The 13,219-nt window shown below is 33.6% G+C and overlaps 3 protein-coding genes across 26 annotated transcripts; 2 read left to right on the forward strand and 1 right to left on the reverse strand.

Annotated features, from left to right (window-relative positions):
- Positions 1-1,444: 1,444 nt before the first annotated feature.
- Positions 1,445-3,419, reverse strand: LOC123892164 (the record flags this gene model as incomplete). The annotated part of the gene is made up of 1 exon (XM_045941986.1): positions 1,445-3,419. A coding segment is annotated over one exon (1,767 nt), but the record flags the coding sequence as incomplete, so codon positions are not given.
- Positions 3,420-3,438: 19 nt separating this feature from the next.
- LOC123892166 lies at positions 3,439-5,369 on the forward strand (the record flags this gene model as incomplete). The annotated part of the gene is made up of 1 exon (XM_045941987.1): positions 3,439-5,369. A coding segment is annotated over one exon (1,770 nt), but the record flags the coding sequence as incomplete, so codon positions are not given.
- Positions 5,370-6,202: 833 nt separating this feature from the next.
- LOC123890735 (putative low molecular weight protein-tyrosine-phosphatase slr0328) lies at positions 6,203-11,370 on the forward strand. 24 transcript variants are annotated; one of them, XM_045940396.1, is made up of 9 exons: positions 6,222-6,678; positions 7,363-7,399; positions 7,558-7,613; positions 8,014-8,581; positions 9,080-9,248; positions 9,395-9,534; positions 9,683-9,749; positions 10,100-10,186; positions 11,040-11,174. In XM_045940396.1, exons 4-9 carry the CDS (start codon positions 8,550-8,552, stop codon positions 11,118-11,120), a joined length of 576 nt encoding a protein of 191 aa, XP_045796352.1. In that variant the 5' UTR covers positions 6,222-6,678; positions 7,363-7,399; positions 7,558-7,613; positions 8,014-8,549; the 3' UTR covers positions 11,121-11,174. The 24 variants fall into 24 exon arrangements, with proteins under 24 accessions (XP_045796356.1, XP_045796361.1, XP_045796345.1 ...); XM_045940409.1 differs by lacking the exons at positions 7,558-7,613; positions 11,040-11,174 and adding an exon at positions 10,275-10,624 and having other exon boundaries at positions 6,229-6,396; positions 8,014-8,403; positions 8,497-8,581; positions 9,080-9,268; XM_045940397.1 differs by lacking the exon at positions 7,558-7,613.
- Positions 11,371-13,219: the final 1,849 nt, after the last annotated feature.

The following is a 13,219-nucleotide window of genomic DNA, read 5'->3' on the forward strand; positions in this document are numbered from 1 at the left end:
AATTTCTGCACAATCTGCAACTCAAATTGCCTATGATTTGAACTCTTGTATCGTATGGCTTAATTGTTGATTGTACCATTCTGATACACATATGCATCTTAAGTATATGTCATACTCCAATTTTTGACCTAAGATCCCGCATCATATTCTCATAATTGCATTCTATACATCATTAATAAAAAAAAATACAAGATATCTTGTTGTACTTGCCTCTTTAGTAAGACGTGGTTTTGAATCAACAAAGTAAAAAAAAAAAAAGGTTCCAAAAGTCAAAGACTAGGGTTTTGATTTTTTTTTTCCAAGTATAGAAAATTTCATGTTCATGGAGCCAACTCATCAAGATCATATATTCTTCCTCAAGTATAATAAATTTGCAAACAAAGACTTTTTGGAAAGCTCTCATGGCATATTGCAATGTGGTAAAAAGATTTGAAGTCAAGAGATCTTTAAAATGCTTAAAATTGATGACCAAAGTTGATTCCCCAAGCTTCTGAAATTCTCAAACAATTAGAATTTTTTCTAAGAGTTCTGACCTTACCAAGTGCATGACTTTTATGCACAATTTGTGATCAATTCAAGCAAACATTGTTCATTATTGAGGGTCATATTTGAAGGAGACATGACATAATTCATTATTGTGGAAATATTAAACCAAACGCACATGGAAATTTGAAGATACGAAATCCCAAAGTTAAGGTTTCAGAGTTGTGAAAATGGCCAGAAACTTAAAATTCTAATTTTCAGATTAAAGTAAGAACCCTAAAAACTTAAAATACAAATTAAATATTATTTAAGCAAATTCAGAACTCATGAGCATATGTCTTTCACTACTCACATCAGGGGCTACAATTTTGCTTCACGATTCATTCAAAGATAATGCATGAATAATCTATAAGATATAAATTTTCAATTTAACGGTGGAATTTATAAAATTTGTATTCTTTAAAGCGTTATTAAGCGATGTAACATCACTCAAATGTTACACCGGTGTAATTTGATCTCTCTACTATATATATATATATATATATATATATATATTTGCCATTCAAAAAACCGCTTTAACCAATACAAATTTTATAAAATTTATCATTGGATTGAAATTTAATATGATATATCTATATTAAATTTAACAAAAATAAAAAATCGTTTCATATGTTATTGACACCGATCAAGATTAACGGCATTAAAAAAAAGGCATAAACTGAAGCAACGGTCGGTCCAGTTGTACAAAATTCATTTGGAAAAAACTTTGCAAATTCAATCAACTTTGTCTTATCAAATTATCAAATGAGTGAGTTAAAATTAGTTTGAGTTTAATTGAGTCAATGGTACCATAAATAAAAATAAAGGGTTCAAAATATATATTATGTAGGGGTTATATGTATATTTCCAAATACTGAGAAGCAAAGCATATATAAAAACATTACTGGAGAAGGAAGTATTGCTAGAACAAAAGTCACTACAAGAACAATGATAATTTAACAATAAAAATTATGATAGGAATAATGTTGGAATATTAAAATAAATTAAGGATAGACCATTAAATAAAAAATTATAAAGCTTCACTCCCCTCCCTTAAAAATTGAACCAAACATACCCTTAAGTAATTATGCATCCAGAAAAAGCATGATCTCATTGAATCACCCAGTTTACTATTCCTCAGAGCTGCTTTCATAGTAGTCTTCTCTCAGCTCTTCCAGCATCACAACATGATCGTAATATAAAAAAAGCTTACATTCCTTAATCACCTCATCAAAATCATTCCACACAGCAATTGTTGTATCTCTAAGATGGTTTAACTGTTCACTGTGACACTGCTGAATGTGCATCATCAACTGCTGCCTTGTTGATTCTTCACTGCAATCTGCAAGTATTTTGCGACACCTTTCCTCAGTTTCTGCAAAATATTTTTCCTGCTTCTCAAACATGTCTTTGAAATCACTCCTCCTTATTTCAATTACTGCTTCAAAGTCATTGGACATTCTATAAATTTTCTTTCTTAGACGCTTTAAAAGTGTACTCTGACCCTGCTTCATATAATGATCATGTAAGATCCGACATTTAAACTTCTCTTCCTGTTCTTTATGCTGCAAAATGCATTGTTCTTTTTCCTCTAAAAGTTGCTTTAATTCGGAAATTGTCATGTCTGATTCCATAATCTGAATTCTCTCAACGGACGTAGTCTCATTTTCCTCCAGCTTCTCCACCTCGATCTTGGCATTTTCGTCGTTCTGCAAAACCTTAGCAAAAGTCTGCCCAACATCCATACTTATTTGAATCACCCAACAAAAATCATCCCACACATCAGCTGATGTATGCCTCAGACGGATTAACTGTTCATTTTGACACTGCTGAATGTGCATCATTAACTGCTGACTTGTTGATTCTTCACTGCAATATGCAAGTATTTTGTGACATCTTTTCTCAGTTTCTGCAAAATGTTTTTCCTGTTTCTGACACTTGTCTTGAAATTCAGTCTCCAATTCTTCAATTGCTGCTTTAAAGCTCTTTCTTAGACGCTTGAACAGTGTACTCTGACCCTGCTTCGTACAATGATCATGTAAGATCCGACGTTTAAACTTTTTTACCTGTTCTTTATGCTGCAAAATGCATTGTTCTTTTTCCTCTATAAGTTGCTTTAATTTGGAAATCGTCATGTCTGATTCCATAATCGGAATTCTCTCAGGAGACGTATTCTCATTTTCCTTCTTTTTCATCACCCCGATCTTGGCGTTTTCGCCATTCTGCCAAACATTAACGAAAGTCTCCTCTTCCATATCATGTTCCAGCATGGCACCATCATCTTTTAAAAAAAGCTCCCAATACTGATCAATCGAATTCTTCCTTTCTAGAACCCTGGTCATCGCATTAGAAGTGCATACATCATGCTTAAAAAGTCCAGTCTCCTCAATCCACCTGAAAAATATGAGTGCCTTATTCGGCTCGGAACCTAAATTGAACAAAACCAACTTAACCAATTGATTAGAAAAAACAAGATTCAAATCCGTAATTTGTTTCTCAACATGATGACTCCACACATTGTTCCTGATAATCCTACACAACCTCTCAACAGTGTCATTATCAAACAATTCCTTCAACTTGAAAGCATCAACATCCATTCCATTCTTTTGAAAATAGTCCAAAGTTGTATCTATGACCCATTTGGAAACACCAAAACCCTTTTTATTCATAACAGCAACCAAATCCCAAAACTCTTGAACAGCTCCGCTTAACCCCAGATAGCTCAAAACTTGATTATAGGATTCAGAGCTCAACTTTTCAGGATAGTTTTCCAATACCCATTGAAAGAATATCCTTGCCGAATCGGGATCGGAATCAAGCTTGCGCAAAACACGATTTACCGCATGATGAGTAATGGAAAGGTGATTCGAATCCAATTGATTCTTAAATTCATCAAAATTGGATTCGAATCACCTTTCCATTACTCATCATGCTGTAAATCGTGTTTTGCGCAAGCTTGATTCCGATCCCGATTCGGCAAGGATATTCTTTCAATGGGTATTGGAAAACTATCCTGAAAAGTTGACCTCTGAATCCTATAATCAAGTTTTGAGCTATCTCGGGTTAAGCGGAGCTGTTCAAGAGTTTTGGGATTTGGTTGCTGTTATGAATAAAAAGGGTTTTGCTGTTTCCAAATGGGTCATAGATACAACTTTGGACTATTTTCAAAAGAATGGAATGGATGTTGATGCTTTCAAGTTGAAGGAATTGTTTGATAATGACACTGTTGAGAGGTTATGTAGGATTATCAGGAACAATGTGTGGAGTCATCATGTTGAGAAACAAATTAGGGATTTGAATCTTGTGTTTTCTAATCAATTGGTTAAGTTGGTTTTGTTCAATTTAGATTCCGAGCCGAATAAGGCACTCATATTTTTCAGGTGGATTGAGGAGACTGGACTTTTTAAGCATGATGTATGCACTTCTAATGTGACTGATCGGTATTGGGAGCTTTTTTTTAAAGTTGATGGTGCCATGCTGGAACAGGAGATTTTTGAATGCGATGGTGTGATGCTGGAACATGATATGGAAAAGGAGACTTTCGTTAAGGTTTGGCAAAATGGCGAAAACACCAAGATCGAGGTGAAGAAGAAGAAGAAGGAAAACGAGAATACGTCTTCTGAGAGAATTCAGATTATGGAATCAGACATGACGATTTCCAATTTAAAGCTACTTTTAGAGGAAAAAGAACAATGCATTTTGCAGCATAAAGAACTGGAAAAGATGTTTAAATGTCGGATCTCACATGATCATTATACTAAGCAGGTTCAGAGTATACTGCTAAAGCGTCTTCGAAAGAAAAGATTTAAGTTGTCTCAGTGCTTAAAAGAAGCAATTCAAGATTTGGACACTGAATTTTGCGACAAGTATCACAAGCAGAAAGAACATTTTGCAGAAACTGAGAAAAGATGTCACAAAGTATTTGCAGATTGCCTTGAAGAATCAACAAGGCAGCAGTTGATGATGCACATTCAGCAGGGTCAAATTGAACAGTTAAAGCTTCTAAGAGAGACAACAATTGCTGTGTGGAAAGATTTTGATCGGGCGATTCAAGTATGTAAGGATGTTGGTGAGACTTTTGCTAAGGTTTTGCAGAACGACGAAAACGCCAAGATCGAGGTGGAGAAGCCAAAGGAAAATGAGACTACGTCCGTTGAGAGAATTCAGATTATGGAATCAGACATGACAATTTCCCAATTAAAGCAACTTTTAGAGGAAAAAGAACAATGCATTTTGCAGCATAAAGAACCGGAAAAGAAGCTTAAATGTCGGATCTTACATGATCATTATATGAAGCAGGGTCAGAGTACACTGTTAAAGCGTCTAATAAACAAAATATTTAGCATGTCCGAGGACTTTGAAGCAGTAATAAGAGGATTGGAGAGTAATTTTCACGACAAGTGTCAGAAGCAGGAAAAACATTTTGCAGAAACTGAGGAAAGGTGTCGCAAAATAATTGCAGATTGCAGTGAAGAATCAACAAGGCAGCAGTTGATGATGCACATTCAGCAGTGTCACAGTGAACAGTTAAACCATCTTAGAGAGACAACAATTGCTGTGTGGAATGATTTTGATGGGGTGATGCAAGCAATGCTGAACTTTTTATATACAGATTATGGTGTGATGCTGGAAGAGGAGATGTTAGAGCTGACAGGAGACTCCGAAAGCAGCTCTAATTCTGACTAAACATGATGAGGGTCAGAAGCTGGAAGAGGAGTGAAGCTTTCTAACTTTTTATTTAATGGTCAAAACTATCCTTAATTTATTTTAATATTCCAATATTATCCCTATCATAATTTGTATTGTTAAATTATCATTGTTGTTTCTTATGAATAAATAAGTGACTTTTGTTCTAGCAATACTTCCTTCTCCAGTTCTCTGTTATACTTTCTTGCTTTTTCTTTGTAACTAGACACTGACCCGTGCTTTGCAGGCATGAGTTATTATGCATAAGGAATAAACTTATGCCTGATACATAAACAAATCTCCACCATCAAATTGAAACTAACAAATCTCCGAACGCACCATTTCCCACCCCCAAATCAACAACAGCAACCCCTAAACATTCGTAGTTATTTAGTTTTAAACTAAAATCATGCCAAAACCATTTTTGTTGTGGAATGTACTTAATCCTGGCAAAACCATTTTTAATGTGGAATGGTTTTGTGTGTTATTTATGCATGGTGCATAAGGAATTCGCTTATGCAGCATAACCGCTTCCGCTTTGCACGAGTTTTGTGGAGTGTCAGATCTACAATTGAGTAGTGCTATATAGTACGACAGGTACTTTTTACACAAATAAACTAAAGGAGTTTATATCCTTGCTTCTCGCCAACACCTTCTCCGTCATTTGCATTTTTCATCCCCTCTTTTTCTCATATTGTTGCGACTGCATTAATTTCTTCATGGTAATTGATATATAGTATGTTTGTATATTAAAAAATGATTTCTGCAATTTTATGTATTTAAGTTTTACCAACAAGGCAGTGATGGCAACAATTATAACAACACAAATTTTGTCTTTGTTTGGTAAAATTAAGCTATAAGTTAATTGATAGTATTAGTAACTGATAAGTTAGCGTTTAGCTAACAACTGAAAAACTACTAGAGTGAAATTAAATTGTTTGGTAAAATAAAATAACCTAAAAGTATATGGTTATGTTAGTAAGTAGTTATTTCTATGATTGGGTAATTTTTTAATGAAAAAAATCCTATCAATAATTCTTACAAGGGAATTGAACCGAATGGGACTTTGGGAGCTCCAAATCGTCCATGGCCTTCACGCGGGATTCTGCCTCGAAAACGCTCTGTGGCCTTCACGCTCTGCCGTTTCCTCGCGTCTCCCTCCTTCGTTTCCTTTTCCATTGAAAGCTTGTAAGCGTTTCCCCATTCCCTTTTTGGGTTTTGTCTTGCTCGTTTCCGTATGCTTTTGCGCCAGGTTTTTTGCGGAAAGGGATTTCATCTGTGTGTCAGTTGCACAGGTTTACTTTTGTAGTTTGTTTGTCGCGTTTCCAACTGGTTTTGGCTATATGTATCAATTTTGTTTTGGTTCTCTTTCATTTTGTCTGGCTCTCTCTCTTGTTCTTCTTCTTGTGGTTTGTTTTTGCTTTCTCTCAAATTGCTGGTGGGCTCGATTTCTTGTGCGATGGGGTTCCGGTAAGGACTTTGTTGATGCTAAGGTTTGTTTTTTTTCATTGGTGGTTTGTGTTTGTTTGTGCTGTTGGTTCAAATTTGTTCTTTTTGTAGCCTTTCTATTTTGTGTTGGTTGGTTTGTGTTTCTTTTTTAATTTTTTTTTTCCAGTGACTATTGTGCTTTTGCTTCCGATGAACGGTTGCAGAAGCGACGAGTCTCTTCCTTCCTGCGACGGCCGACTGTGTAATTGGATTAGCATTGTCGGTGAGACGGTTTGTGAGTGGCAGAGTTGAATTTTTCATCTTCCTTAAATGTTCAATGTTAAAGGATCGTATAATTTTTATTATTTATTCTGTTTTGGTTTGAGTATGACCAGAAATGCCTGGAGTGGTTTCTGTTCCCTAATTCTAAAAGAATGATAGAAGCAAAAATTTTTATAGTATTTGAGATAAAATGCACTGCAGGTGTTTGATAAAATGTCCACGAGGAAAATTGTGATACATAAAATAGAACTGTGTGAATCACCAAGTAATTTATTGTCTTTTTTCCTTATACCTCCTTTGTTGATAGTTTATAAATACCTCATGATAGCCAAGTTTTACACACCAAGATTAATGCAACTAAGTAACTCCACTCTTTTGTAGGTTGTTTGTCCAAATAAATCGGCAATGGACTTTGATTATGCTCACTACATGTTGATTTTGCAGGTTTTGGCTTTTAAGAACAAGAAACTACTATTGCAAAGTGAGTGGTTTTGCAGGTTGTTGTTTTTGAAGGATTTAGGTGTCGGATATAATTTGGTTGCCTATTTAGTTATGGTATATGAGAGTATTTTGGGTTAATTAATGCAAGTGTAGTGTAACATTGTTTCCTCTAACTTATTATTTTGGTGATCTATATAGGTTTCATTCACCGTTCTATTTTGCAGGAAAAATTGAGTTTATACATAGATGTAAAGGTAGTTTGTGATATTTACTTAAATGTCTTTATGTGTATTTTAGTATGAATTTAAATTATCATAAGGTGAATCGTTTGTTTCTAATAGTTTGTCCTGCTACCATGTCAACACATTGTGTGTGTTGTTAGAACATAGAATCTGTTTGGAGCTACTCATAAGGTTATTGTTATATTTCTCACCTTATTCTTGCAATTTTTCTGTGGAAGAGTATGAAAATTTAATTACTTACTTTTGCAAGAGTTAAAAAGTGGAAAGGTCATTGTAATTTGTGAAGATTTCACATATGCTATCCAATTGCAAGATCATGTGGACTGTACAAATTAGAGGGAAGACCACTTACATAGCACAACTTCTGATGGTAATTTTTTTTTTTTTTTGAATCGGCAAAATTTTATTAAAGCTTCCTCCATAACAAGAAGTACAAGAGGAGCCAAAGCAGAACAAAAACAAGAGAACAACAACTAGCTATAAGCATTGAAAAAAAACTAGTCCCCTACACAGGCCATGAAAACTGATAAGAAAAGCCACCCCTTAAAATCATTAGCGTTGAAGACAATCCCCGGGGTCCCATGTCCATTCATAGAACATGCAAGGAGACACTTTCAATCTAGCCAAACTCCATTTCCAAGTCATAACTTTAATATTATCAACAATCTCCTTTGGAACAAAGGACCCATTTGCAAAAATTGAGCCATTCCTCGCCTTCCAAATGGACCAAAGTGTTGCATGCCATATCATCAAGTAGCCTTTGCGCGCCTCCGCATTTCTAGCCGCTCCCCAACTTCTGATGGTAATTACTGAGATATTTATTCAAATTTTTAGTTCTGACCAGTCTAATAGAGTTTTGTGGTTGTGATATTGCTTGCTGAGGTGTTACATGCAGGGATGCCGATGAGAGAAGAGGAGTAAGCGAATCTTGAGTTATTATTGCATCTTATGCCAATTTTGAACTGGTTTTGTCAATGCAAGTAAGATCATTGTTATCTGTGATACTAACTCAACTTTGTCATAAGGATTTTTTATTGTTGTTATATATGCTATTGTTCTGATTGCAAAGATCAACAAAACTTTCAAGTATATGTCTTTTTGGATAAACTTCTTATGGTTGATAAAGTTGTGATGACATTTTCTTATGTCAAGCTTTGGTTAGATTTGTTTATTTATTTATTTGGATTTTAAAAACCTGGGTTGAAGAATATGATTGTGAGGATCACAAAATTTATCTTTTGTTTTGATTATTTTCTTGCTTTTTCATTAGATTTTGTGTGTTTTGATTGTGTGTTCCTTATACTGAAGGGTTTAATTTTGATTCTTTATTTCTTTTGCAGGGTTCGATTTTGATTCTAGATTTGAACTTGTTTCTTGTTTTATTAGTTATTCTATTTTGTATGTTTTGTATATTGTTTCTTTTTCATCTAAGATGAAGATGAGTAAATGACTTAATTAACAATTATTGTTTGATGCAGGTTAGTGTTGTGGCGTTTAAGAACAAGAAACTACCACAGACACAAACACCATTCTCAGTTCTCTTTGTATGTCTTGGAAACATCTGTAGAAGTCCAGCTGCTGAAGGGGTTTTCACTTATTTCGTTAAGAAAAGAGGTTTTGATTCTAAAATCAGAATTGATTCTGCTGGTACAATCAATTATCATGAAGTGGGTATATCTGTAAATGTTTTATATGAAATAGAAATATCATTTTTAAGAAAACAATTATTATTTTTGGTATTTTTTATGATGGGTTTTTTCAGATTGTTTAAAAAGTTGATTTTTTTTTTGAAGGGTAATCAAACTGATTCAAGAATGAGGGCAGCTTCAAAAAGATGTGGGATTGAGATAACTTCAATTTCAAGGCCAATTAAGTCATCTGATTTTGTTGAGTTTGATCTTATTCTTGCTATGGACAAGCAAAATAGAGAGAGGTAGGGTATGAGATGTTTCAGTCTGAATTTTGATGGAACGTTTGTTTTATGAGTTTGTTTTCATTCGTCTTTTTTTTTTTTATTTTTTTATTTAATGTGTGTTTGGTTCGGTGTGTTTAGTTATGGATTTTGGTGTTTTTTGTTTTAGAGGATATATGGAAGCTTTTAATAGATGGAAGTTTAGAGATCCTTTACCTGAAGATGCCCACAAAAAGGTGAGTAAGCTCGTCGAACCCCTGTATCCACGGCAGTATTGTTAATCCTAGATCATAGAAAATATTGGTTTGATTAAATTCTGCTATGTTACAGTGCTATTTGAAAACACTGAGTTCTAAGGAAAAAAATGGAAGTTTCACACATACTAAAAGTAATTAAGTATTGTCAAAATAAGAAAAGAAAAGTAATCAAGTATTTTTTGGTAGGCCTAAAGCAAGGTCTAATTTTTTAGGTTACTTGAAATGAGGGCTTGAGTTGCCTTATACTTGAGTTGGTCTTGAATACAGTTTTTGTTGCTTTTCTTTTGTATATGTTTTTCAAGCATGATAGGGAATTTGGGATGTTGCAGGTTAGGTTGATCTGCTCATATTGTAAGAAACATGATGAAACTGAAGTCCCGGATCCTTGCTATGGTGGACCTGAAGGTTTTAAGAAGGTATAATGTTCCTGATAGGGTGTTTTTGTTGATAATTTTGTTCATGATCGATTATTGGTTGACTCTTGGTTCATTTTGTAATTTGTAGAGTGAAGTTGAATATCATTTACAAGTGCAAAGATAGTCTCGAATTATGACACTATTTCGTTTAATGAATTTAATTAGACCACGTGTATGTAGCACTGACACTTTTCATGAAAGGTGTGTCAAGTTTCCGATATTGACACACTTAATTACATATAATTGTTCCGTTTCTTCACATTATTATCGGTGTCAATGTTGGTGTTTGTGTCGGTGCTTCATCTGGTGATTAGTTGAGGGTTGGAGTTATACTGTGAATATTGTCATTCATGTAAGTAATAAAAGATTGCCCAACTGAAATCAACTATTCTTTGTTGGTGCCTTTGGTAATACACTTCTTTTTGATTGGATTGCATAGATTCCACTGTACATACTTGGTACTTTAACTTATGTGGTAAAGTCTTACTAAGAAATCTCTGCTTCTAAAAACAATTTTTAATTGTACCATTTTTGCTTGGTGACTACAACTATGATATCTCAGAATTAAAAAACTACACTTTGGAATTTGGAGATAGTATATGTATCAATCTCATACAAATAATAATTGATTTTTCGCAAGTTATTCAAGATAATTACACATATAGAGAACTAGAAGACACAACATTGTTATCCACGCCTCTTTGAACTCTTTTCAGAAGATCCAGTCTCAAATTGTGATGTTACAAGAAATCCATGTATTATCATTTGAACACACAATCTATTCTTTGCTGCAAATACTTCTGAACTCCTGGTTGATTATCTGCTTATTATCATCATCATGTGGCACTCGCAGGTGTTAGATATGCTTGAAGATGCTTGTGAATCATTGCTAGAAAACATTTTGGCAGAAAATAAACATATACAAGAATCCTAATACCTTTTTAATAGCTTTTTTCTTCTTTCCTATTCATTGTTCTGTTTCCCATTGAATACTGAGACTCAGCAGATTATAGCACAGTGAAGATCATTTAGAATCTGCTGAATTGTGACACACATTGCTGCATTGTGTCCAAAATCCAAATAGTTCAGATGTCACTTCGAAGTTAATTTGGATTTTTTTTAAATGTTCTTCTGCACTTCCAGTGCCACTGGTTGGGTGTGATGAGAGGAATGTATTTAAGTAATTTTCAAGTGAAGTTTTGACTGGTGAATCAGGGAATATGGAAAGGAATTGAGGGACTTGTAATAATTAAAAAAGTCAGAGACTTAAATAGCTCAAAAAAATTACTAGGTAAAAGTGTAAACTAGAGGTGGCAAAAGTGTAAGCAAACCAATCTGAATTCAGTTACTAGGTAAAAGTGTTGCAGGTGATAGAAATGAAGTTATTTAATAGTGATTAATATTGACAAATGCAGGATTTTTGAGGTTTAAAATTAGTCTAATGTTTGTGGTTTTGGTTACCAGGACAGTTACCTTATTTTTCTACGATAAAAATAAATGACTATTAGCATATGAGATGTTTTATTCGTCTTGATGGTATTGTCAAAATATCAAATTTTTATAATTTTTACTATTATACAATTAAAAATATTAATTGTAAGTTATGTATCAACATGCGTGAAACAGTCAACTGTGTCAATAAAATTTGGACGGAGGGAATAATCTATAAGCATCTATCTATAAGCAATATGTGTGAATAGTGCACAACAGTCAACTGTGTCAATCAAATTGAAACGGAGGAAATAATCTATAAGCATCTATCTATCTATCTATCTATCTATCTATCCATCTATCCATCCATCGATCTATCTATCTATCTATCTATCTATCTATCTATCTATCTATCTATCTATCTATCTATCTATCTATCTATCTATCTATCTATCTATCCATCCATCCATCCATCCATCCATCTATCTATCTATCTATCTATCTATCTATCTATCTATCTATCTATCTATCTATCTATCTATCTAAGAAATCTCATATTTCCTATGAAATCTCATATTTGCTCCTATTTTGTTTTTTGACACGTCATTGACAAAATAAGAGCAAATATGAGAATTCATTATGCGATGGTTACTCATATGAGATTTTATTCAAAATTTAGTACAAAAAACTTCCCATTATGCGATGGTTACTCATATTTTAACTTTCAGTTATTTTATGAAAAATTGGGTTTTTTTTTTCTGTGTCCAAATCAAACGAACCAAGTCTCTATTTGTAGACAAAAAAAAATTATGAATTTTGGTATAAAAATAAAAAAATAAAAAATTAATTTACAAAGAAATAATTGAGTTTAAAGTATTAAATTGGAAAAAAACAGGCGAGCCACCAGGAACTGACACGTGTCCCTGCAATTGTCAAAAAAATTTCTCTCTCCCCCCGCGCGTGTGTTGCACGCGCCTGTTTTTTGTGGCTTACAGCTTGACACGTGTCCTGGGGGTGGGAAAAGAAATGGAGGCGCGTGTGAAATAGGGGAAAATTACAGAACTGCCTCTTTTGCTCTATTGTTTCAAAAATTAAAAAAATGGATATTTTTGTCCGACTGAAAAGGTGCACCTTGCTAATTTAGACCCAACTGGGTCTAAATTAGCAGCCCCCTTTATTTATATATTAATTAAGTTGTCTATTTTATTTTTTATTATAATTTTACGGGTTATACTCATATTTAATACGGTGGTCTAATTATTTTGATGATTTTTGTGAGACTTATATTTTCACTAACATATTAATATGATGCCTATTTTTTAATAATTTTTACGGGACTATATTTATACTCATATATTAATATGGAGACCTAAAATTTTTTGGTGATGGTTTTACCATTATTTTTTTCCTTCTATTTTTTTTAACCAAATATTATATTTTTTTATTTTTAACTAATTCATGTTACCGAGCACGGGTGTCTGCTAGTTTATTAGATGATTTCACGTCAAATTATCTCAAACATATTATCTAAAAAAAAAAAAAAACTCAAACAAAAAAAAAACTCAAACATACGCTAACTAATATACGTTTGTATGGGTTGCA

This window comes from Trifolium pratense, linkage group LG6 (genome assembly GCF_020283565.1).
Source record: "Trifolium pratense cultivar HEN17-A07 linkage group LG6, ARS_RC_1.1, whole genome shotgun sequence".
In the NCBI taxonomy this organism is placed as follows: Eukaryota; Viridiplantae; Streptophyta; class Magnoliopsida; order Fabales; family Fabaceae; genus Trifolium; species Trifolium pratense.

Bases quoted from the DNA above. Each gene is read 5' to 3' on its own strand.
- LOC123890735 (XM_045940389.1), top strand. The intron at 9,535-9,682 runs GTAGGGTATGAG...TTTTTGTTTTAG, and splicing joins GACAAGCAAAATAGAGAGAG to AGGATATATGGAAGCTTTTA. The intron at 9,750-10,099 runs GTGAGTAAGCTC...GGGATGTTGCAG, and splicing joins CTGAAGATGCCCACAAAAAG to GTTAGGTTGATCTGCTCATA.